The 27,591-nt window shown below is 37.1% G+C and overlaps 1 protein-coding gene across 1 annotated transcript; it reads right to left on the reverse strand.

Annotated features, from left to right (window-relative positions):
* On the reverse strand, nt 1–27,591 carry LOC129748866 (uncharacterized). Its single transcript, XM_055743630.1, has 12 exons — nt 27,475–27,591; nt 27,269–27,331; nt 26,730–26,928; nt 26,479–26,646; nt 9,343–9,437; nt 9,093–9,250; nt 8,848–9,031; nt 8,528–8,783; nt 8,214–8,476; nt 1,487–2,112; nt 1,087–1,417; nt 1–1,025 (listed from the first exon to the last, which is right to left on the reverse strand). The coding sequence occupies exons 1-12, from the start codon at nt 27,530–27,532 to the stop codon at nt 736–738; spliced, it is 2,691 nt and encodes an 896-aa protein (XP_055599605.1). The 5' UTR covers nt 27,533–27,591; the 3' UTR covers nt 1–735.

Below are 27,591 nucleotides of genomic sequence, written 5' to 3' on the forward strand. Positions count from 1 at the left end.
ATAAAAATGGAGGCATTTTCTTTGTAACAACATCACGTATGAATGGTCGGTCGGAATGAAGTGAAATTTGGTATCCGAGGGGTTTTTGGGTCAGATATGGTTTGTATAATAGTTAAGGATCTCACTTTTTATGAAAAGTTTTCCCAATACAAATTCAACTTTATTTGTTACGATTTTCATAAGATTCTATTCGCGAGAACGATGCAGTTAAGGACGTGTAGATAAAATTAATCATTTATTACGATTTATACTTAAGAAGGTAAAACGAAGTTTACTGGGTCAGCTAGTTTTTCATGAAATTTTTTTAAATGATATTTGAAGCTGAGTTCTCCACGCTCCTCCCAAACTGTGGAAACTTTCCTTTTGTATGAGGTGTATTAAAAGAAATATGTTTGACTTATAATCTCATAATTATAATTCATACTGCCGAGGAGACGAACATCCAGTTTTCGTTTTCGCCAATAAAAGCGTGTTTTTTCTTTGGAATGTAAACAGCAGTTCTACCGTTTCGGTTTTACCGAATATTTTTAAAATGGTTTGATATTTTCCAAAATTTTTTAAAGCATTTAAAAGTTCATATAAAATCGCACAAAATGGAATCAAAAGGTCAAAATCTTCAAAAATGGATGTACGTCACTTCCTCATATCACGGCAGTACAAGCTTACTTATTTTCAAATAAAATTGAAGGTGACATACTATTCTAGGTTCTTGAGTTATATGAAGTGCAATCGTCCTCACATCTTCTTAATTTGATTTTCTATCCAACCTACAAGGGGCGCGATACGCATGAAACTAATGAGCGTAGTGTTTACGCACCCATCGTCGTCCTGTTCCATTCCTATCAAATAGGAAACATCCTTATCTGGTGCGGCCAGGATACCAGCCGCCATGGTTTTGCAATTGTTCAATCCTCCAGGTGCCCGGGCACACATCCGAGTACGAGGAAACGCCGATTCCGGATGATACCGTTGGCAGTCCGTGTTATACATCGATAGAAGATGTTCAGCTTCAAATTTGTCCTTAGCTGAAATGAAGAGATTAATATTTATTTTAATGTAGAATGTGGATTCAATTTTGAAACTTACAGTTCAAAAATATCTGCCTGGTAACTAGTGGAGTATGTGTTTGATTCATCCATAGGCAAACAGGATAAACGGCTGAGCTCCACGTCAGCTCGTTCTTCAATTTAACCAAAGCGATATCGAAGCTTCCAGTTTCTGGGTCGTAGTTTTCATGCTGGACGAATGATAACGGTTCAACGCCATTATTTTCGTTTCCTAACCCTTGTAAAAGTATAGCATCTGGAATACGGTTATATAAACAGCTGGCAGTTGTTACCAGAAACTGTTTGGATATAAGGGCTCCAAAACATTCCAGTTCGTAATATGAATCCTCTGTTTCAAAAGCCAAGATAGCCTGTTCGAAAGTAATAGTTCAATATAAAAAAAGATCATGTAATTATTCTATATGTATTTGAGCTCATACCAGAGATCCAACGGAAAGAGAGTCGTGCTTAAATCCCCGCATTAACGCTGGACACTCACGAATTTCACTTTCAACGTGTTGTTCAACAACATTCCTCCTCGCAATAACATCGTTGGGACAGCATATAGTCTCGAGGGATGAGCAAAACAACATGCTTCCGAGAGCCGAGAATTCACTCCAGTTGTCGACACATTTGGCAACTGGTACACACTTTCCTGCTTTTTCCCCAGCCAATTCACACTCTTCCCCCTCGGAAAGATCCTTCTCCACGTACTGTAGAACCTCATCCAGGGATCGATAGCCCGGCAACATCACCAACCTCATCCACTCCAGATGATCGTACAATCTTGTTGAGAGAGCATGCTCCCCGAAGCCACAATCTCGGCTACCCGGTTGATTTATCGCGAAAACCATCGAGTAAGGTCTATCATTACGCCATTCCGTTCCCTTCAATGGCGTTCCCGGAGGAAGCTCACACGCATCCGGAACCAGGAAGAAATCATTACCGGTGCACAGATGCTCATGGGCTAGGCCGTGTTCCATCCGAGGAATGTTTTTGGGTGGAAGTCTGCAGGTGCTGCGATTTTGAATCGTATTTTCGGATTCGATTACACCGATTGAAGGATCTAAAATGAATAACATTAAATTAGCTCTTGGCAGTTTATGTACCTTCTGTATCTTTTATCAAAAAATTTAAAATATCAAATATAATAGATATAAATTAAGAATAAGCTTGTCAACCTTTTGATAAATCCTTTGAATGAATATGACGTTAACAAGAGCGGCTTCGCTTGATTTCATAAATGACATAAGTAAATGATCCTAGAAGAAAATGATCGTAAATTAACTTAGTACCTACTACTTATCTCATAAATATCATCATTTCAGCTGTCTCAACGATACAGAATTGGAAACATTCATCGACGATCTTGCATAATTCAAGCAAAATCAAAAGGTAGATAATTGTATATTTCTTGCCCATTTAAGTGCTTATATAATGGAATATCTGTGACTACTAAAAAACATAAGCAACGAATAACGAACAACAAATTTCGGATGGAAATCGGCAAAGACCCACGCGACGAAAAGGGACTAGCGATTGGAAACTTGAAACATGGAACTGCCGATCTCTAAATTTTGTGGGCAGTACCCACGTGCTCTCCAACGAATTGAAGAGCCGCAAATTCGACATCGTAGCGCTGCAGGAGGTATGCTGGAAGGGCTCCACGGTACGAACGTATCCAGATGGTCGTGCCATCTACCAGAGCTGCGGCAACACACACGAGCTTGGAACAGCTTTTATAGTGATGGGAAAGATGCAAAAGCGCGTGATCGGGTGGTGGCCGACCAACTCACGAATGTGCCGGTTGAGAATCAAGGGCCGGTTCTTCAACATCAGCATCATCAACGTGCACAGCCCTCACCTCGGAAGTACCGGTGACGACAAAGACGAATTCTACGCGCAGCTGGAGCGTGAATACGACCGTTGCTCAAAACATGATATCAAGATCGTCATCGGGGATTTCAATGCTCAGGTCGGCCAGGAGGAGGAATTTAAACCGACAATTGGAAGGTTCAGCGCGCACCAGCTGACCAACGAAAACGGCCTCAGACTCATTGATTTCGCCGCCTCCAAACGAATGGCCGTACGTAGTACCTTTTTTCAGCACCGCCTCCCACACAAGTACACCTGGAGATCACCGTACCAAACGCAATCACAGATCGACCACGTTTTGATCGACAGCCGGCACTTTTCGGACATCATCGACGTCAGATCCTGTCGGGGCGCCAACATCGAGTCGGACCAAAACTCTCCGTAGTGAACAACACGCGAAACCGGCGCCCGCCTCGGTTAAATATCGCGCGACTGAAGCAACCTGAGGTCGCGGCAGACTACGCGCAATCGGTCGAAGCAGCGCTGCCGGCAGAGGGCGAGCTTGACGAAGCCCCTCTCGAGGACTGTTGGGATACCATCAAAACAGCCATCAACAGTGCTGCGGAGAACGTCATCGGTTATGTGGAGCGATCTCGACGGAACGACTGGTTCGACGAGGAGTGTAGGAGGGTGATGGACGAAGAGAATGCCGCGCGGGCGGCAGTAGTGCAAAGAGGCACCCTTCGAAATGTGGAAAATCACCGACAGCGGAAAAGGCAGCGAGTTCGACTTTTCCAGGAGAAAAAGCGCCGCCTGGAGGAGGAGGAGCTCGAGGAGCTGGAGCAGCTGCATCGTTCCCAAGAAACACGAAAGTTCTATCAGAAACTCAACGCATCCCGCAAAGGCTTCGTGCCGCAAGCCGAAATGTGCCGGGATAAGGACGGGGGTATCCTGACGGACAATCGTGAGGTGATCAAAAGGTGGAAGCAGCACTTCGATGAACACCTGAACGGCGCACATGCAGGAGATCAAGACGGTGGGGGAAGGTACATCGCCGGCGTAGCCAACGACGAAGAGGAGCCACTCCCAACGACGAGTGAAGTTAAGGAAGCCATTCGCCAGCTTAATAGAAACAAGTCGGCTGGGAAGGATGGCATCGCAGCTGAACTCATCAAAATGGGCCCGGACAGGTTGGCCGATTGCCTACACCGGTTGATAATCCGGATCTGGGACATAGAACAGCTACCGGAGGAGTGGAAGGAAGGAGTAATATGCCCCATCTACAAGAAGGGCGACAAATTGGACTGTGAGAACTACCGAGCGATCACTGTCCTCAATGCCGCCTACAAAGTGTTGTCCCGAATCCTACTCCGCCGCCTCACGCCACAAGCAAACAGATTCGTGGGAAGTCATCAGGCCGGCTTCATGGAGGGACGGTCAACGACGGACCAGATATTCACATTACGGCAAATCCTCCAAAAATGCCGTGAACACCAAGTCCCTACGCATCATCTATTCATCGACTTCAAAGCCGCATACGACACGATCGACCGTAACGAGCTATGGAAAATCATGGACGAGAACGGCTTCTCCGGGAAGCTGATCAGACTGATCAAGGCGACGATGGATGGAACGCAGTGCTGTGTGCGGATTTCGGGTGAATTGTCGAGTTCATTCGAATCGCGCAGGGGGCTTCGACAAGGTGATGGTCTATCCTGCATGATGTTCAACGTGGCGCTAGAAGGTGTTATTCGACGAGCGGTGGGCGAAATGCGGGGCACGATTTTCAACAGATCCAGTCAACTTATCTGCTTTGCCGATGACATTGATATAGTCGGCAGATCATCTGCGGCGGTGGAGGAGATCTACCGCAAACTGAAACGCGAAGCAGGAAGGATTGGGTTGATGATTAATACGTCCAAGACGAAGTACATGCTGGCCTGCGGATCCGAGACCGACCGAACCCGCTTGTTCAGTAATGACAAGGTCACGATCGACGGCGACGAGCTGGAGATAGTCGAAGACTTTGTCTATCTCGGCTCACTGGTGACCGCAGACAATGACACCAGCCGTGAGATCCGGAGGCGAATTATCAGCGGAAGTCGTGCCTACTATGGACTCCACAAGCAACTGCGGTCGAGAAGACTTTGCCCTCGCACGAAGTGTATATATATATATGACGCTTATTAGACCGGTTGTTCTCTACGGGCACGAGACATGGATATTGCTCGAGGAGGACCTGCGTACACTCGGGGTATTCGAGCGACGAGTGTTAAGAACCATCTTTGGCGGCGTACAGGAGAACGGAGTGTGGAGGCGAAGGATGAACCACGAGCTCGCGCGACTCTACGGCGAACCCAGTATCCAGAAGGTGGTGAAAGCTGGCCGGATACGCTGGGCGGGACATGTTGCGAGAATGCCGGACGACTGTCCTGCAAAACAGGTGTTCGCTACGAATCCGGTAGGAACAAGACGAGCGGGGGCGCAACGAGCGAGGTGGTTAGACCAAGTGGAGCGTGATCTGGCGAACGTGGGGTGCCCGAGGAATTGGAGAACGGTTGCCATGGACCGAGTGAATTTTAGGAATTATGTTCGTCAAGTTATGTCGTGAGACGGAATACTATGTAAATAAAAAAAAAAAATAATAATGGAATATCTCTTGTCCAATTCAGGATTCTGGCGCATTTTAAGGCTAGTGGGAGACCTCTAGGGATAACCGAATATCTTGATTGCTGTTTTAAGGCCTGAGTGAATACATTTGGCAAATTTCAGAGGTTATAAATTGTCTCTTGCTTATTTCAGGGCTTATCAAACATTTCTTCTCCATTTTAGAGCTTACCGATTACCGCTTGTGCATTTCGGAGGCTAATCAAAAGGCGTCTGTGAGGCACCGGGAGGCTCACCACAGTATTTAAGTCCTTGCTAAGCTAGAGCAGGGCACTATTGCATGTGATCGTATACTCTAGTGACTTTTCAGGACGGTGACTTTCAACGATCGCCAGTGAGGTAGCTGGGGAAAAATATTCAGTTAGGCTTCCGCTTTTCCAAATCCGAATTGCTGGGCCTTAAGCTTAACCCCTGCCATCAGATTTTGTACAGCCACCTTGTCCACCTTCTTCGACGCAGAAAGCCAGTTTGCCTTGAACTGCTGCTCGTCCTTAGCAATTTTTTTGGTCTTCTTTAGGTTCCGCTTGACAATAGCCCAGTATTTCTCAATTGGACGGAGCTCTGACGTGTTGGGAGCAGTGCTCAAAACTGTTGACATGCTTGGATGAATGTGAAAGAATTTTCCATTCAAGGTCTACATTTCACGTTTCCATCATTGCCCCCCGATCAGTCAAAATAGCAATCTGTGACTGACTGTCGAAAAAACGTCACTCCAATTTCGTACATGTGAATATGAACTTTTTTAAGACTCAGTCATCTGAACTTGGAGATCATGATAGAGTTTGAATGCTTTTTTTGGGAGGGTTTTAATGCCTGGGCGTTATCTAACCCCTGCAAACAATGCATGGCGGGGCTCCCAATATTTTTCTTCTAGGTCATAGTCTATTAAGAAACTATCGAGTATCGTCAAGTAAATAATCGTTTTAAGAGGCATTTTTTTATTCGGACAACACCTAACGATACAGGGAAATGGTAGTCACGTTAAGTTGATTTCGCAAATGTCCAGACTCTATTGCTAGGAATCCGGTAGAAAAGTTTTTCAACTGTCTGGTAGAATAGAAACTACGCCCATCATGTCATCGAATTGTTCACTGTCACGACTTTGTGGATTGAATGAGTGTGGAGTGAATGACGAAACCAAAAAATGTATTCACTGTCATTGTGAAGTTCGTCTATGCTAACTTGGTTATATTTCGCCGTCTTTCGAAACACGTGGGGGAGAAATTTTATTCCTCTCATGCATGCCCTACTGCGGTCAACGAATATGAATTATTTGAGTCCTGCACGTTGTTGGCGGCGTACCACTCCATGGCTTTTTTAACGTAATGGCAAGATGCCAAATCCGGCCAAAATAGTACGGAACAACCGTGTTTCTTCAGAAAAGACAGCAGACGTTTATTCAAACACTCTTTCACGTAAATTTCTTGGTTGACAGTCCCGGAAGCTATGAAAATGCTGCTTTTCAAGCCACAGGTACAGATGGCTTGCCAAACCAGTTATTTCTTCGCGAACTTTGACAGTTTCATGTGCTTGAAAATATCTGCTACCTTTCCCCTTCCTTTTGCCATATAAAACTCCTGTCCCGGAAGCTGCTTGTAGTCGGCTTTGACGTAGGTTTCGTCGTCCATTACCACGCAGTCAAACTTCGTCAGCATCGTCGTGTACAGCCTCCGGGATCGCGCTTTGGCCGTCGTATTTTGTTTATCATCGCGATTTAGAGTCACTACCGTCTTGTAAGTCGATAGTCCGGCTCGTTTTTGGGATCGATGCACGGTTGTAGACGATACACCCAGCTTATTTGCGGCATCTCGGAGAGAGAGGTTAGGGTTTCGCTTGAAACTACCGGCAACTCTCTTTGTCGTCTCATCGGCTTCCGGTTTTCGATTTGCCCCCGATCCAGACTTCCTGGCTGTCGACAAACGTTCCCCAAACACTTTAATTACATTTGTAACGGTTGATTTGGCAACTTTTAGCGATTTTGCCAGCTTTGCGTGCGAGTAGCTTGGATTTTCGCGAAGGGCGAGCAAAATTTTGATACGCTGCTCTTTTTCCTTGGACGGCGTTTTAACGACTGAAGAGTGAATTCCAAAATCAAAATAGGTGCAACATTCTACACACACACCTTCAAAATGAGGGGTGTTCAGGTTTTTTAAATGCGAAATTAAAAGAAATACGTCAAGTTGATATTGACCAAATTTTGACCGTATCACCCTTTACGGTTCATTTGGAAAAAATGTTCAATGAGTAAAGCAGCAAATATTACCGCTGGTAACGGTTTGCATACATTGAAAGCAAAACTTGCGCTCTCTCGCAAACTTTTAGGATGTACGAATATGGTGTTGAATATCGTCTAATTGTATAATTCATATCGCCTAAGCCAGAAGAAATATCTATGTATAATGCCTCCACTTTGGTAGGTAAATGCTGTTTTTCGGAGTTTTATGTGATGATTCTATAATTTATATGAAACGTATAGCAAAGTTTGTTGAGAAATATACCTACAAAAATGTTTGCTGGGTTGGTTTTAGTTCCAGCAACTAGAAAAGCTATTTTTTAACAATAATATCTACTCTATATTAAGCGATTCATGAAGGTCTTTTTTCAAATAAGTCATAATTTTATAATCGTATTGAATATTATTCTAAGAATAACACAAAACTATTTCTTTAAAGTTTAAACACTTACCTAGTTCTAACGAATTCCCAGGATATAAAGGCTCATTCAAATCTGTGCGCCCAAATCCGACTGCAGTAAGCGCCTTACCCGGCAAATTGTAAGCGTGCCACATACAGGTCATCGATAGGTCCCAACTGTTTTGAAAATTTAACAGATTCTCCAGCTTTAGAAGAGCCACATTGAAATAACTAGAGCCTTCCGAGTAGCGTGGATGGATATGCACTTGTGATAATTTCAAATTCCTGGGTTCGACAATTCGATCCACCTTGGTGCTGAAGAGAAAATCAATCAGTAAATAAAAATTTCTAAGAACCCACACTTACCCATTAACCTGCGCACAACTAGCTAAAGTAAGCACATATTCGTCATCAACCAGAATACCATAGCAGTTGTCCAGTTCGGATCCATTTTGCCAACCCAAACGTACCATATATCCAGGTCTAGATCTTGCTACATTGATATGTCTGAGAAAAACATTTAATTCTACATTGCTACCATTCCTGCTAGTTACAACACCATCGTAGAAATCCCTTAGCTCAGCGTAACGCAAAGTACACATCGTTGAATTAAGAATGTCTCCTGCGAAAGTTAATGTGATTTAAGAATATCTTAAACATTTTTTGAAATTACACTTGGGACAAACCTGCGACCGGAGCCCTTCGTTCTACCATAGTTTGTTTAATCCAGTCGAAGTACGTTGATACTCGGGTGTAAACACCGGGCGTGGATCTACCGCAAGGAAAACCGAACGAAGTCACGCCCACTACGAAAGGAGTAACCCTCATGCCATGCATCAGCTTCACCTGTAGCGGACCACCGGAGTCACCCTGTTTCGAATGATTTCAGATTGATTAATTCAGTGTAGTTAAGGTCACCTCGAAACCCTACCTCACAAGTGTCCGCCTTTTCGTCCCAGGCACATATCTGGTGACCTTGGATTCCGGACTTCAGTTTTCTGTGTGTATTGTTCCCGTAAACATCTCGGCATTCGGATTCGGTCACCGGTGAAAGAGTCATTTTCAGCAGTATCGGTGAAACATTTTCCCCTAGATATGGACGTTTATAAAGAAAATGTACAAAGAATTATTGACTTTTGAAAAACTGTTTAACACAGATGCTCATGAGCAAAGGTCCTTACCAAACCCTGTGCTTCCCCATCCAGTAGCTTCTAATTTGGTAAATCTGACCTCATCGCTGGTCCACAAGCATGCTGGACAAACTGAAGGATTTATTCTGAAAAACAAAATAAAATATTATAAACTGTAAGGGAAAACTACACCCAAAATTCAGCCTTTACTCCAATCATGAGATCTCGATATTTCAACGTTATTGGCTTAATATGTGAACGCTATTGACGCTGATACGATTTGTGATCGTTGGAGTTGTCTTCCTACACAGCAAATTTTGCTGGTTTTTGTCCCGCTGACTTTCCAGCAAAATTTCCAGCAATTTAACTTGCTGGAAAAAACAGCAAACGTTAATGCTGGTTTCCAGCAATTCAAATTGCTGGAAAATCAGCAATCCAGATTGCTGGAAATCAGCTATTTCTTTCAACACAACCGGCTGTATTTAGTATCAAATTTATATTTCAATTCAAATTTAAATTTTGATTACTGGCTGTACATAAAATGAGCAATAAAAACAATTATTTTCTCCCAATTTTTAATTAAGGGATACATTTATTTCCAGAAACACGATTTTTTTTTCAATATTCTAAATATAGCATCGGCTTTGGGGAGGCAGCTTTGTGCCAAAGTGTTGATCATCCGCCACCTGTAAGAATAATTTTGATTAGAATCTTTTATAGAATATCTACCTGTCCAATAAAAACTCACCCTTGACTTGATATCTTGTTGCTAGAATATAGAGGAAAATAAAATAATTATATTAATCTAACCAAATTTCATAAAATAGAATCTCACCTTGCTTCAGCGTACGGAAACAAACAGACTCCAATTTGACAACTCGATTGCTGATTTTCCAGCAAACTAAATCAATTGCTGGAAAGTCCAGCAATTTGAAAACCGATTGCTGATTTTTCAGCAAAAATGACTAGAACACAATCGAATGCTGAAAAATCCAGCAATTTGAAAACCGATTGCTGGTTCCCAGCAAAAATTTGGATTGCTGAACGTTTCCAGCAAATTTTTTTGCTGGAAATCGAGGCAAAAATTTACAGTGTAGTGCAAAAGCATTGCAATTGATTGAGAAAAACAGAATAAAACGTTTTCACGTCCCTTCCTATCCTATCACAAGAAAAAGGAGGATGAAAAAACCCCAGGCAGCCAGACTATAATGAACTGATCCAGTCGGACCATGCTGTGCGTGTGTATGTAAGACTGAATAAAAGACATTTCCTTGTTTGAAATGGGAATCCATTCCCATTCGCATTCGCTTCACAAGCCAAAAAAACTCCATTGGGAGAATGATAAAATAAACCCCCGATGGATGGATTGACCGGTGGCACAAAAATTATGGCAATTAATCGTTGTTCTCTTTCCGGCCTAAGAAGTTACACTGGTTAAGATGTCTGATTGGCAAGGCGGTATTAAATAGTGTTGTGAGTTCGATTCTCACCCTCCGACGCCACTCTTATATTTTTACTAGCTGACCCGGTGTGCTTTGCTACACCTTAAAATTGTTACTTTTTAAAATTTTGAAATCTTAAATAATTTTTTTAAATCTGTGTTTAAGTCCTTTATATGACTCTGGATTTCTTTATAACTTATGCTAAAATAATTTATTATATAAATATGGAATCTTCGATGTCCCTTTTGAATGTGGAGAGGGTCTCAAACTATCATAGAAACATGTTTTGTGACAAAATAACGTCACGGAACACTTATTTAACCTACTCGTTCTCGAATTATTATACAAATTGAGAGAGTCACACCCTGCCCCATTCCTATATACCTAATTGAAGGGAGGGGGCGAGTCTCATAACATCAGAAAAACACTTTTTGTATACAAATACGATCCCTTGTCATATATGGCTACATTCTCGATAAATTCTAGATTTATTCAAAAAACGAGTGACCCTCTCCCTCTCCCGTACACAAATATGCTCCCATGATAATTTAATTCCATTTTCTCGTTTGAGCGACCCTCTTCCCAATTTTTATCTTTACACTGAATTGAGCCTTTCCCACGCTAAAGTTTCTTCCATTTGCTCGATTAGTTCTCGGGTTATGCGAAAAATTTAAAGGAACCCCCTCTCTCCTTCCTTCCACCCCACTGATAGAAGGCAGTAGTACCAAATTTTCAGAGAAACTTGTCTTGTGCTCATATACCCTCCCAAGCTAAATTTTATTCCATTTGCTGGGTAAGTTCCCGAGTGATGTATTATATGGGAGTATACTCCGCCCTTAAGATTTTCCGACTGGACGAACGGAGAACATTTCTCGTAATAAAATACCTTCCCACGCCAAATTTGGTTCCATTTGCTTGATGAGTTTTCCAGTATGGCTGAAATTTGTAAAGGAGACCTCCCCCCCCCCCCCCCCCCCACTCCACTTTCTATCTCCTCACTGGAAGGAGGGAGGGGTACCAAATATTCAACTATTTATCGTACCCAAATACCCTTTCCATCCAAATTTGGTATCATTTGCTCGAATAGTTTCCAAGTTATGCAATTAAAATGGTATGAAAGCCCCCCTCCTTCTTTCCTGTATCTCCACTGGACAGAGGGAGTAGTCTTAAATAATCATAGAACTATATATCGTATTCCACTACCCTCTCATGCCGAATTAGGATCCCTTTGCTTGATTATTTCTCCAGTTATGTAACAAATTTTATGGTAGGCCCCCTCCCCCCACCTATTTCCCCACTGGAAGGAAGGAGGGGGTTCCTCGTACCCAAGTACCTACTCATGCCAAGTTTGGTTTGATTTGCTTGATCAGTTCTCGAGTTATGAAGACTTATTACTTTTTTAATGAGACTCCCAAGTAACACAGATCAAGCCAATTGGCTTTTTTGAGTTATAATATGGTTTTATGAAGACTTTTCGAAGGCATCCAATTTTCAGAACGGTTTTATTGTAACTTAGGAAATGCTTCATTTATCGTGTGTTTTCAAAGAGCCCTGAAAGTTTGATAAGACTTGAATAAAACACTATCTTAAGAGTGTTGTAAAAAAGTTGCAAAAGTATTGCTAAAGATTCAATAAAACACATACTTTTCTGTTTTTATTAGAGCTTTGGTACCAGTTTAAATAATGTGCTCAATGCGCTTTTAAAACTAGCGTTCAAGCCAAGTTGATAAACTGTTTTATTGAAACATTGGATGTAGACATGATAAATCTAAGTGACAGATGATTTGACAATCGAAAAGCGTATATACGTTACACGCTTAAACTTTTCAACCTCTTTTTGAGATAGCATAACCTGTTTTGAAAGGATTATCACTCAAAATTGAGAAAAACGTGCTATCAAAATGATATAAATTAACACAGCTAAATTCATCTGAAAAATAAAAAGAACTTTGTTGCATCCGCATTCTTTATTCGTTATTCGCTCAATTCTTAGGGTTCGAATAAAAGCACACTGTAAATAAACGTTTTTTTAGAATCAATAAGAATAAATGTATAAGACAATTAATTTACAAGTACACCGAACAAAGAACTTGTTTTATTTATCTATTCCTGTATCTCAATGCGAAATTAACTATATTTACGTCATCCAATCAAGAGTTTACAAAATTCTTTCCGGATCAACCGCTCTTGAAAAGTTCTAGAAGACTGCAGCCACCGGCTTCTCCTCAGCAAAGACGGAGAAATTGAGCTTCATTACAAGTGAAACATTCTATACTTTCATCAGCCTCAACAAGTTTCAGATAATATAAATAGTCAGAATGAAGACTACTAGCATTGGCCGATCATTGAAAATTACGATTTATTTGAAGCGTATCGTAATTCTGATTATCGTAAGCAAAACATCCGAAGCACGTTTTTTAAAATCGTCTCATCGCTTCCAATTATGTATGTACAATAAAAACCATTATAGTTTTATATGTTGCATACTATTAATAATATTGTTACCTAAATCGTTTGCAGACTGTTTGCAGAAAAGTTTTCCCATACAACTGTTTTAACAGTTTTTAACAGTTACATAACCTAACTACATATTCAAAATACAATTGTTTCGGAATTCACGATTCAGGCAATGTAAAATACACTACAATGAAATTTCTATAATCGTTTGCTAAACGTGTTATTGCGCTCCATCAAATCGTCGTTTGACGATTTAAGAAATCGTTTGGTTATAATCCTCAATTTATTATTAAGCTTTAAGTCCAGGCATTTGATTACAGAAATGATCTATTCCTAAACAGTCTGGGATTATTTGATATCAATGCCTACCTACTTGTTATTAAAAGGTAATTGAGCATCCTCTAATCATAGTCAAAAGGAAACAAAACGAAAAGTTTCATGAATGCCTTTTGCCAAGCAACAAATCGAAATGTTCTCATTTATTGCGACAAACTTATCTTACTCAAAAATGGATAAATCCATCATGAGCGTGTATTCCATTTATAGAAACGTCAAACGAAGCTGTGATTCAAGGTCTCTTAAAACCATTTTAAAACTGTTGTTGGAAATAATATTATAATACTAAAAACTAGGCATTTTCAACAAATTTGACAATGTTTGCGGTACTATTTATTGTATAGGTGATGAATTTCAATGCATCACAAAAATTGCATCATTTGAGCAAATTAATATGTTACTCAAATTATTATTTTTCAATTTAAAAAAAATCTTAAAATTTTGTCAACCATGATTTTCTTTGAGACGCGCATATGTTTTGATGCTATTTCGTATATATTTCACCATAAATGGGAGGTTGCAGGAAGTTTCATATTTAAACGAAAATGAAAATATTTGTTAAATAATTTAAATGCAATCTTCACCAACCACGAAATGCTTTGGAGAGCAAGTGATAAGATTTTTAACCTTTAAAAAAAATGTTTTTCAACAAACACGTCTTACCATTATAAAATCCAATTTTTTAAATTAATTGACAACTCAAGGGAACAGCATTGCTTATGTTTTGATGATTGATTTGGTAGACTTAAGCGTCCTGAACTCGACACTTTTGCCAAATTTGGAATAACACATTCAGTTTTGGTGATATGGAGTTTCAAAAAGTGCCAGTTTTAAGTGAAATCAATAACCTATTGATAACTGAATAACGATCAATCCTACATTAAAAAAAAATTCCGATTATGATTTTGTTAATGCCACTTCATTTAATTAAGGGTTCTTAAAAAGTGAAATGCAACAGTTTTTAAAAATTTTAAAAGATATATTATTACAAGTATTTTGGACATTACAGCAGAAAGATTGAAAAAAATTGAATTTATTTTACAAATTTGTTGAAACCTTTTAAAAATTTGTTGTAATTAATCTTATATGTTTAAAACTTATCTGAGATTTTCAAATGATGATTTGTCTCAAAAGTACAGATGTTTCCTCAATATTTTGAAGTATTTTCAAAAGTAATTTCAGTAACAAAAACGCATTGAATTTTTGCATTGTATTTTTAAATTCAGGGCACCCAAATTAGTCAACATTACGATTTAAATTCATTGTGCCTCGGAAAAATGTAAATGTTGTTGCCTTTTTAAATACGATGTTGATCATTTAGAATAACTGAGAGGTATTTAAGCGCCTGTTAAAAGGTTTATTATTTATTATTATTATTTATATTGTTTATTCTTGCAACGAAACATGAGAATCTTTGAATTTGTTGCAATCTGGCGTAAATATTTCATTTGTATTTCTTCTTTATAAAAACTAATGATTAATCGTTCCGTCTGTTTGTTCTAGCATCATATATCTATCTATGTCGTTTTACTCCATGTGTTGTCGCTACGGAAAACAAACGCCACTTCTTACGAGTCGATCAAAATTTATTGACGCTTTTAAGCTGCAATTATCATAGGAAATTACTCGAAATGTTCTAAACAATAAACTAATTATTACTTACATTTTTAGTAACGTTTTCTTGTTTGTAAGCGAACAACTTTTTCTTACAAATCCCCTTCCAACTTCTACCTTCTAACCTATAAATTCAATTTAGGGGAAATCAATAAGATGGACTTGGGTGCTAGTTTCTTACTACTCACGGTATTATCCGCAATGGTCAGAATATCACCTACTGTGAAATACCAATCGGATTCGGAAACTAGTAGTTTTGCGTTTTCCAGTTTAATTTACAGTGCTGACCGGTTCAAGAAGCACGCTTACCTAAGAATTGAGAACTAAGTTTTACCGATTATGTTCTAAATTATGGTTTGCGGGACTTACAGTTTGGTGCAATCTGAACTATAACCACACGAGCCGGTGCACTTGGATTAGCGAACGGAAAATATCTACGGTTTCTAAAAGAACTACAATTTTACGCACAACCACGTTGCTAGCTACTTCAAACTTTTTACTCCAAAACTCACTCCTCCTACTTATCTTTTCTTTGCTATCTTCACTCTTTCTATTTCCTCTTTACTATCTTTCTCTATCATGACATTTCTTATTATAGACCAGTGGTTTTCAAAGTGGTCCCTACCGCCCCCTTGGGGGCGATGAGAGCTTCGATGGGGGCGGTGAGCTCAATGTTGAAATTTGGGGGGCGTTGGAAAGGCTCAGGGGGGCAGTGAAGTCATAATCCACATTTACACAAACCATGAAACAACATATATTTGGAATAACAACGAGTTCGATGCAAAAAATGAAATTACGTTACAAAACTAGACATCAGGTTGAAGACTAAAATACTTATGATTTCACAGAGCTGATTACACTAGTTTACAAAATTTTAAAAAAAATCGTGAACTTGATTAGCTGACCAACAATTTTAATGTAGTATCGGGCACTGAATCCGAAAATGAAATTCAAAAAAATCTCAGTAGAACCGTTTTTGAGTTATGCTCCAAATTTGAAATTTCGGAAAAATTAAAAATTTCTTGTACTTAGATTAAAATATCTCGGACGGCGCCACTGTAATTTGAAATCTCTCTTTTGCATATTGAAGGTGAATAAATTTTCAATCGATCATCTGAACACTATTGTTTAGTATGATCAACAGTATTGTTGATATTAGTGACTTAATGAGAGAAAAAATTATAAAAAAAACCCATTTTTTGAGAGAAAATTTTGTTTCAACGAAAGTTTTAGACTCAATGGTAGCATTTAAAAAATCTGATTTTCTTTTGCCCTTAAATGTCAATTCAAAACAAAGATTTCAAGTGGTTGTTTATCAAAATTGGTTGAAAATTGAAGTAGTTATGGCTACTTTACCATAACTGTAATTTTTGCAGTTTTTAATAATTTAACGAACCACAGTACACTAACAGAACACTCACTCACTCACTCACTCAGAAATCTCACTCGCCTCAAGTCAAAATTATTTATTAGCTTACCAGAAGGTCACATGCCAAGTTTCAGAGAGATCTGATCATAGGGAGGGGTTTCTTGAGTCTCAAACGTGAATAAAATTTTAAGGTTTTCTGCCCGGGAGGAACAAAAATACTGGTTTTTCATCAATAACTTTTTTCATCACTAGTCGATTGTTTTTTATGGATAATTTTTTAAAGCCTAAGTTGAGACAAATATTTCACCTGAAGACTGCAACACGATTGGACTTGAAGAAAAAAGGTATTGCAGTTCAAAGGCCGCATATTTTGTCCAACATGTTGATCTTGTTTGGTAAGAATATTTTGGGTTATACTAAAACAATAATAATTTTAGATGGCAATGCTTGAAATGTATTGTCTCCAAAAATCTGATAAAACGAAAATACCTTCGAAAAAATCTGTATTCAAAGGCGTTATATGTGATTTAGTGATGGTTTTTTTTTTATAAGAAATTGTTTAAGAATTATTTTAGATTAGAGAATTTTTATTTTAAGTTCTTATTTGTTCATCTCGATTTCAGTCGATGCAAAAAACCAATTGTGCCATTTGCCATGCCATTTGCCGAACCTTTACAGTATTTGTATTCAATAATGCAATTTAGTTTTCAACACGTACGCTATTTAATAGTAAATAGAAAATTTTGTTTACCAAAAATTTATGATATATGATTTGATATCAAACTTATTAATCAGTTTAAGTAAGTGTCCAGGAAACTTTACATAGAATTAAGTGTTTACTGCAGGTTTGAAGCAATACTAGGCCTTTGGAACCAAATGGGTATACGTTAAGGTAGCCAGATTGCCCGGATATTTATTGAAAAATTGTCCAATATCCGATCTGGCCCGGTTGCCCGGAATTATTCACTTGATTTGCCAAACCAAACTAAATAAAATCAAATTGTGTTTTTATAATTTTTATTTATGCTTCCAAAAAGAATTTTTTTGAGCAAATTTTAAGGAAATAATCATGAAAAGTTTTTTGAATGCCTGAATAAATACTGCTGATAAATTATGACGAAAATGTTTTTTCAAGTTTTTTTTTCTTGATTTTTTGTTAAGAAATTTCTGAGTTTTGAGAAAATTTGCCTGGATATTATCCGGGTTTTTGGTCGACAATTTTGAAATCAAATGCCCGGATTTTGCCAGGTTCTTAGATAAAATATCTCGGATTTGTCCGGCTCGGGTACGTGCTAAAAGCGAATAAAAGCAAATTTCGAGAAAACTCTTTTCTTTCGAATAAAATCGTATGCAAATAAAATTCTAAAAATCTGAAAAATCATGAAATATAGTTCGAAATATCATGAAAATCATGAAATATAGTTCGAAATATAATAATACCCTTTTAGCTCTGCGGGCTTCATATAAATTTCAATGAATTTTGAGTTAAGCCTTACAACAATATTAAGTCAAAAGCTAATGGCTTTTGAACTATTCCAATTTTCATTTTTTCAATACATTTTCTGAAAATTTGCTCAGGGGGGCGTTGAGCTCAAAAATTTTGCAAAAGGGGGCGGTGAGTGAAAAAAGTTTGAAAACCACTGTTATAGACCCTCTCACTTTGTTCGATGCTGTTCTCAGCTGCGGTAACGGCTGGGCGTAACGTCGCAACACCATGAATTCTTCAAGTAACCTCTTCTAAAACTCTGATTTATTATGAATGTTTTTTTAAATCGATGGAAAGATTATTCCAATTGACAGTGCCTCTGACAAGAAATGGTATAGGGGAGAGTGGGGTATCGTGGGCCATGGGGAAACGTGGGCCACTTTTAATATCTCAGATGTGTGTTGAGATGAAAATCTCAAACCAACTGTCATCGTCGTCGCTTTGCGTGAGCATATATTCCCATATGTTGTTGACTAAAATACGCATCATATGCTTCTTTTATTTATCAAACTATAAAAAGTTAGGAAAATTTATTTGCATAATTAAAAAAACACCCGCTAATTTAATCGATGGGGAACCTAAAGTGCATAACAATAATATGCTCATACGCTTATGATCTTAGTTTTGTCATGATCTTTCACTTGGAAAAGGAATTTTTGATGAAACATCAATAAGGCACCCAAACGTAACCAATTTGCAAATCATAACTTGTGGGGAATCGTGGGCCACACCTCTTGAATCACCTATATTTTTATGTTTTATACACATTAAGAACTTAAAATATGTTTTACCTATCTGTAAAGTTTTCTTATGGCAAATGAAGAGTTATGAAGAATATTTTGTCCATTCTTTATAAGAAATTTTGCCAAAACGTTCGCGAGCCAGGTTTTGGAATCTATGCGATCATACACAGCTTTCTTTTTTATTTCATCATCTGGAATTGCTTTTAAATAACGACATGAATTAGGAAATCACAGTTTTGGGTTAACTCATAAACTTTGCATGTTATTTGGTCAATTTGGATTTGGTGGCCCACGATTCCCCACCATTTTTCAAAATCCAAAAAATATTGCTTTTTTTTCAAACAGTCAAAATTTGGGAAAAATAACTTATTTAAATTTAAAAAAATACCTTATGATACCTTGAAAATGTAGAAAACCATACCATTTTTTATTTTCATTTTATCTTTTAAAATAAAGAAGTTATGGAACAACAAAAAAAAGTGGCCCATGATTCCCCACTCTCCCATACCATATTAAGACGAACTATGTGAAGGGATCAAGATATTGCCAGTTCGCGAGTTTCTTAGTGGCGTGAGCAAAGTTTTTAAATAATTTTGTTTACCAGTTTTTAAAATTCTATGCATTACTAAACAAGAGCGATATTACAAAAACTTTCAAATGAACTACCGATGAGCAGTTTATGTTGATGTGACACTCGAAAGGATCGCGTTAATTTGAAAACATATCGTACACAGGAATTGAGGGCTTTGCGTATTCAACTTGTCGATGTATATAATTACTATTCGATGATTTTTTTTTTATATTTCTTTATTTGTATCAATTCATCATTACATTTATATCACATTATTACATTAAATTAGGTGTTCAGCTCAGTTCAGCTGTTCAGAGCCCTATAGTTAACTAGATAATAAAATTTATTTATTAGATTTAAATTTGCTGAGCGCAATCAAGTATATAATGTAGGAGAACATCCTGTAATGGCAAAAATATTTTAAACTTAAAACTAAACACTATCCTAAAATTAAACTAATTATAAAGAGAACGAATCTCTGCGATGGAAGAATGCATCGATTTGCCTCTGAAGTTGGAGATGATTTTGTTGGCCATCTCTTCGATCGATTCAATGCCCGCAATCCGATGAAGATCTTCGGTGCTGTGCCAAGGTGGAAGCCGCAAAATCATTTTCAGAACCTTGTTCTGAATCCTCTGGATGGCTTTTTTCCTCGTCGCGCAGCAGCTAGACCAAATCGGAACTGCATACATTATCGCTGGTCGAAACACCTGTTTGTAGATTAGCATCTTATTTCGCAGACACAACCTGGATTTCCTGTTGATGAGAGAATAAAGAGATTTAGTGTATTTATTACATTTTGATTGATATATTCAATGTGATTTTTAAAAGTAAGATTCCGATCAAGTGTGAGTCCCAAGTACTTTGCGTGATCAGACCATTCTAATGAATCCCCATTAAAAGTTATGGAATGATTTTCATTAGGTTTTAAAAATTGAGCTCTTGGCTTATGGGGAAATAAAATAAGTTGAGTTTTGGAAGCGTTAGGAGAAATTTTCCACATTTTCAAGTAATTCAAAAAGGAATTTAAATTTTGTTGTAATCTACTGCGTACCACCCGTAAATTCCGACCTTTGGCTGAAAGCAAAGTATCATCAGCAAATAATCTTCTACCTTTTCCTTCTGGTACATCAGGAAGATCAGAAGTAAAAATATTGTATAGAATCGGCCCAAGTATACTGCCCTGAGGGACCCCAGCTCTAATGGGAGTACTTTCAGAGCATGAATTTTGATAGCTTACTTGTAAGGTTCGGCTAGTCAAATAATTTTGAACAATTTTAGTGAGATTTACAGGAAAATCAAATCGAGCTAATTTAGCTACTAAACCTTTGTGCCAAACACTGTCAAAAGCTTTTTCAATATCAAGAAGAGCAACACCAGTTGAATAACCCTCAGATTTGCTAGCGTTAATCATATTAGTTACACTCAAAAGTTGATGTGTAGTAGAATGTCCATGACGAAAACCAAATTGTTCATCAGGGAAAATAGAATTCTGATTAATGTGAATCATCATTCTATTCAAAATAACTCTCTCAAATAGTTTACTTAAAGAAGCAAGCAAACTAATTGGTCGAAAACTTGAAGGCTCTGAAGCACTTTTTCCAGGTTTCAAAATTGGAGTTACTTTGGCATTTTTCCATTTATTGGGAAAATAAGCCAAGTGAAAACATTTTTTGAAGATTTTAATTAAAAAATTTAAAGTGCTTTCAGGCAACTTTTTAATAAGAATATAGAAAATCCCATCTTCACCCGGGGCTTTCATATTTTTAATTTTTTTGAAAATTAATTTAAGTTCATCAATATTTGTCTCACAAGAACTTTCAAATACATTTTGTTTAGAAAGAATATCATCAAATTCAAGGGAAATTTGAGCATCAATTGAACTTATAACGTTTAAATTAAAATCATGAGCAGACTCAAATTGTTGGGCTAATTTTTTAGCTTTTTCTGCATTAGTTAATAGAAGTTTATTTCGATCTTTCAAAGTAGGAATTGGCTTCTGGGACTTTTTCAGAATTTTAGTTAATTTCCAAAACGGCTTTGAGTAGGGTTTTATGTCCTCTACTGCTTTAGCAAAACGACGTTTGATCTCTTTTTGAAGGTCGCAATAAATAAATTTCAAATAAGGATCCCTCGTACGTTGATATTGGCGTCGACAAATGTTTTACAGCCGTATCAAAAACTGAAGATCATCATCAATTAAAGGTTGATTAAATTTATGTTTAACTTTGGGTATTGAAGCGGCTTTAGCATTGACTATTGAAGTTGTCAAATTTTCTATAGCCAAATCAATATCTTCAATTGAATTCAGTGGAACGTTTACATCCAAATTACGTTCAATAAAATTACTATATCGCTCCCAGTCAGCTTTTTGAAAGTTAAAAGTTGATTTTAAAGGGTTTTCAATGTGACTTTGGGATAAAGAAAAAGTTACTGGAAGGTGGTCTGAATCGAGGTCTGCATGAGTAACTAATTGACAACAATGCTCGCCTAAATCCGTTAAAACCAAATCAATTGTGGAAGGATTTCTAATTGAAGAGAAACAAGTATGCCCATTAGGATATTCAACAGTATAATAACATGCAGAGAAGTCATTAAATAAAATATTCCCATTTGAATTTGATGAAATATTATTCCAAGATCGGTGTTTTGTATTAAAGTCACCAATAATAAAAAATTTAGATTTGTTTCTCGTGAGTTTTTGTAAATCTCCCTTCAAAAAAATTTACTGTTCACCGCTACATTGAAAAGGTAAATATGCGGCAATAATTATAATTTTCCCCATAGAAGTTTCTAATTCAATTCCAATTTTTTCTAAGACTTTGGTATTGAAAGAAGGAAGAAGTCTAAATTTGAGACGACTATTGATGACAATAGCTACACCCCCACCTTGTCGATCAAGTCGATCATTTCACAAAATTTTAAAGAAAGCATTGCTTTTCAAGTTATTGTCTGGCTTTGAAAAAGTTTCAGTGATGGCAGCAATATGTATGTTTTGAGTTTTTAAAAATAAAAAGAGTACATCTTGGTTAGCCAGCAAAGATCTAGCGTTCCAATTCATAATATTTAAACATCTATTTGGATCCAAGAGGGAATCGTAATGTCGTAATAATTTTGTTAGCATAATTAAAAGAAGTTTGGAAAGCTTCAAACATTGAATTTGCTTTCAACATAAGTTGCATCATTTCCATTAAATTTTGATGCAAAAATTTTAATTTTTCCTCAGAAATCTCACCCAAATCAACAAAATTGTTAGGATCAGAAAATGAAAGAGAAGAACAAGTATTTGAATTTCAGGGATTTTCCCAAGCCTTCGCATGAACGTTGAGACTTGGTTTTTTCACATTTTTATTAGTTAAACCTGAAAAGGGCAACCCACTTTCAACCACCTCTGAGAACGATAAACAACAAGTCTGTGGCGCAGAATCAACACAGGTAACATTAAAGTCACTTCGGATGTTACCCAGCCGTGATTCCAATGTAGGCCGAGGCTGACTGCGAACAGGCAGGTTGTTTGCCGACCCGACGTGTGAAGACGAAAAAGAGGAAGGAGGAGAAGAAACTTTTCTGGAAACTTTGGGATTTTTCCTAGAAGCAATAATTTTTGCCCTGATGGGACAGTCTAGCGAATTCGAGGAATGATAACCTGCGCAATTTGCACACTTGAAAAATTCTGTTTGTGGCTTATCACCACCAAAAAGGCATTTAGATTTTTCATGATCGAATGAGCCGCAAAGCATGCATCTGGCATTCATTCTACAATTTTTAGTGCCGTGACAAAAAGCTTGACAACGACGACATTGCGTAATATTTTGAAGGAAATTGGTTGAAGATTTTCGAAAAGGTTCGAATTTGACTCGACAATGAAACATAAGACGAGTCTTTACAAGAATTTGCAAATTATTAACTTGATTCTTTTTAAAATGAATCAAATAAAGCTCAGGAGCAAAACCAACACTACTGATATTATTCGTGTTGGTTCTTTTCCTCATTTGAATTACTTGAATCGGAGAAAAACCTAACAAAGAATTTAATTCATTTGTGATCTCATCCGGTGTCTGATCGCCGGTGAGACCACGAAGTACAACTTTAAATGGACGATCACTTCTAGTGTCGTAAGTAAAAAATTGATGTTTTTTATTATTCAAATAATTTAAAAAATTTTGAAAATCATTAAAAGATTCCGCCAAAATACGAGCAGTTCCCCTTCGACCGATCTGAAAAGAGATCTTCACATCCTTGACGGAAGTGACGATTTCTTTTCGAAAGGCATTGAAGTCAGAAATCGTGACCGTTATTGGTGGAATCTTTTCGTTTTTAAGAGTATAAGAAGAAGAAGAAGGTTTCTTAGTACTCTTATCAGAATTAAATATGAATATTTCCTCATCACCGATGTTATGAAGGACATCGAATGAATTGGAAATTTCAACTTTTTTGGGCGATGGACCTGAATTAGTTTCGGCAATTCACTTTCTACCGGCCCTTGAGCCAGCCGATGACTTCCCCATGCTGGAAAGAAAAGGGAAAAATATGAATAAAAGAAAATCAAAATAATTTTAGCACTGAAAAGTGCTGATTGAAAAACAGGTAAGAAAAAAATAAATAATGTAAAATGTTCCTGCAGGTACACAGCAACGATACGATGTTCCGATGTACGTGTTGACGGCTCAACGGTACAGATGGAAGTGGGATTTGTCATTTGATCACTGGCAGTCTTGAAATAGAATCAAATATTTTTTGTTATTCATTTATTATTTTAATTTATTTTATCAATTTCAATTCAATTATCAACTGTTGAACATATTCTCCAAAGTTCAAATGTTTTTTTTCCCAATCAAAAATCCATATTTTAAATCGTGATAATTTTGTTTCTTCAAATTCCAGATTCCAGATACTACAGCGGAAATTTATAATCAATGCTTCCACTGAAAATGAAGAAAAGAAATGTAAAATAAAATGAATAGAAAATAACAATCACTATTATTTTTCTAATCATTTTTAATCATGGTTAATGTTTTACCTGATCTGACATTTATTTGAGATTTGATTATATATTTCATGTATTCTATTTCTGTATATAAATTCTTGTGTCCGAAACTTTATACGAAATTTTTATTTACTTTCTCTCTGGTGTTTCGAAAATATTGATTTCAAATTTGAAAACATGACTGCTCAGAATTCATTTTCAAGCAAATTTTTAGTTCACAATAAGGAACATCATTTTGAAAAATCAATGACTTACCGAAAAATGGATTGTTTTGAAAATTTTAATTTATTTCATCATCAAAAATAATTATTTTTTTTAAGTTTGTGTGAGAATCATAAGTTAAGAAAATTGTTTAGAAATCAACTTCCTTATTTATTGTATATTTTTGGTATTGTTAATATTACCCCTCCCCCTTCAAGGGGGGGACGAGTTCTTCGTACGGGTCTGGTTCCGAATCAGAGTACTACCTTTTGAACCTGAGTTCGAAATCAGAATTTGGAATTTAGAAACATTTTTGAATCTGAGTTCCAGATCATAATTCTTACTAATTATGAACCAAAATGCGAAATTTCGAACAGATTTCTCAATCAGAATCTCATATTTGAATGCTGAATAGTTGGTTTTCAATGATAATTCTTTCTTCAGTTATTTATTTTAAAATTCAACTTGTGAATCTGAAGGAAAATTTCGAATCATGAAACCTTTCAGATTTTTAAATTCTGGATCACCATGAACCTTTCTTTAGGTCCAATTCTGCATAAGAATCAAAAGTCAAAATTTCAAATCTTGAAAATGGTTTGTATTTTTAAATATTTTCATTCCATATTCCGAAAGGATGAGTTTCGAACATAATAGTTTGAAATGCAAAACTGAGACTCGAATCCGGATTTTTTTTTCAATGATGATCCAAACTGAATTTTAGTAACAATAAACTGGATACAAAATTCGAATTCTCATCACAGACATCGAATTTTTAAGATTAAAAGCAAATTTGGAACCACAAAATTCTAGATTATTCTAGCCTAAGCTTTCCAGATATTTTTCCCCAAGTATACGGGCCGTGCAAATCTGGAATATTTTCTCAGATATCCGCCAATTTCTAAATTATTAAAAAAAAAAACAACATAATAAAAATCACTTAAAAATCGGGCGCTTTGGAAAGCTTAGTCTTATCTTATTTGAATTCGATATTCGGGACTAAATTTCTATCAACAAGTTAGAAAGTTTTTGAAAAACAGTAGTAAGATTATTGACCTAGGATAAGATTTCAAGGTGCTGAGTTGAGATTGTTACTCTTGAATCATTTTCGTCATTCATCAAAATTTGATTTGGAATTTTTCGTTTAGAGAAGAACGTTTTGCTCGGCATTTTTGGACCCTCATAGGGAGGGTTTAATCGCCAACCGCCATTTCCGCGAGTTTTGATCGCAGGACTTTAAAAGTTGCAGGATGTAATCAATGCACTATGCACCAAATCTACCCAAATTTTCGTTAAATTCTACCCAACGGTTAAAAAATTAGACCAATTTCATAATGTGGCAATTTCATCGTGGACCATCTTTAATTCACTAACACAAAATATTATTCCCTTCGAACTTATTTTTCCTAAACGCCAAATTTGCTATCCACAAATCAGAAAATTATTAAAAACTGGTATAAAAAATGCCTGACCTGAGATTTGTTTCTGTATTCCGTTTACAAAAAAAAACTGTCAAATTACCTTTGCTATTCAAAAAGGTTTGATGAGAAATTTGAAAATTAATGTTTAAAATAAAATAAAAACTGGTGTAGTCTTCCTGCACCTTAGTAAGGAGTTTAACACAAATCAATCAATTTCTGTGAAAATAAATATAGAAAAGAAGTAGAACTAATAAATCAATTGGGTTTTAGAGTCATTAACTTCAGAAATATTGCTATTTGAATAATCGCCAAGTTGGAGAACATGATTTTCGCATGCTCACGGTTCGCTATCAAAAAGTAAACTTTAATGAACCCGTTTTAATGAACTTTGTTAGCTGTTTCTCTAAAAAGTGGTTCATTTATCGTAAGAAAAAGGACAAACCTGCAGTTTTTTTTTTTCAATTCCCAAAGTTATTATTGTCAAAAATAACGCGCACCTACGTCAAGCCACTTTAACAAACCGTTTAATCGCGTTTCGAAATTGTTAGCTTATATATACTTACTGAACACTTTCCTTGAGCCGCAGCAGGGCAATATCATGATAATGTGACGCGTAACGATGCAGCGGATGTCGAATGATTTCTGCAATTTCGATCTGCTGAGCCGTTTCGTCCCCATCGGTGGTGTACAGATTCAGGTCTCCAAAACGCACGACCTGGGGCTTTTGATTGCTGTCAGGTTAAGTCAAAGAAATTTTATTTTCATTTGCTGGAATTTGAGTTATGAAAAAAATTGTTGAAAATTATCTACTCACTTGCTATCGACCACACAGTGGGCCGCCGTCATAACAAAGTTGTCCCAAATCAGTGTCCCTCCGCACTGCCATTTCATCGAACCGTCCGCCTGAATCCATCCGATAGCTCCCATGTGAGCAAACTCGTTCGATCGAGCCGGGAATCCACCGGCACCACCTCCACCAAACGGCCAAAAATTGTAAAACCGCAGGTGACAATCTGTAATCGAGTTCCAATTGAACATTTTTTGTTTTTAAGATTTCAACCAGATTCAAAGTCGAATGTTAAAGATTTGGAAAATTACAATCATAATAAAAAAATTATTACCGAAATCCTGTTCTGATTCAGATTTCAAACTCAAAATCAAAGAAAAGTTTTAAACTTTAATCCTCGGTTGATTAAGATTTCGCACCTCATATAACTTATAAGAGTACACTCCATAATATAAAAAAAAAACATCAAAATCAAAAGACGTTTCATAATAACGCTTTCCTTTAATTTATGATGAATAATTAAAAATAATCATCTAATGCATAAATAAGGCATCCACAAAACTCACCGTCTAGAGTCATGCGTTCATCGGGTAGCATTTGCGATTCCCCTTCATGTGGCTGTCCAAATGCTGGAATAATTAGACACTATCAATACCATACAAGAAGATAACACTTACAGTCACGACAGCGAATGAAACCAACTATTTTCCGTTAGTTTCATTTGGAAGTCGAATGCGAATCTCCAAAATCAGTTTATGACACTTTTAACTACCTATGTTTAAAAGACAGCTCCATAATACTATAGTGCACGATATTTTCAGGTTCGTCATCTCTAACCGACCTCATAGAAGTCTCCGTTCTCTAATGCGCCACACGGTTAACTACCTAG

The sequence above is a fragment of the Uranotaenia lowii genome, chromosome 2 (assembly GCF_029784155.1).
Source record: "Uranotaenia lowii strain MFRU-FL chromosome 2, ASM2978415v1, whole genome shotgun sequence".
In the NCBI taxonomy this organism is placed as follows: Eukaryota; Metazoa; Arthropoda; class Insecta; order Diptera; family Culicidae; genus Uranotaenia; species Uranotaenia lowii.

Excerpts from the sequence above, each read along its gene's own strand:
- LOC129748866 (XM_055743630.1), bottom strand. The coding sequence starts at position 27,532 with ATGACGAACCTGAAAATATCGTGCACTATAGTATTATGGAGCTGTCTT. Across the intron at positions 26,647-26,729 it reads CACTGTGTGGTCGATAGCAA|CAATCAAAAGCCCCAGGTCG; the intron begins GTGAGTAGATAA and ends TTAACCTGACAG. Across the intron at positions 9,032-9,092 it reads AAAAGGCGGACACTTGTGAG|GGTGACTCCGGTGGTCCGCT; the intron begins GTAGGGTTTCGA and ends CATTCGAAACAG.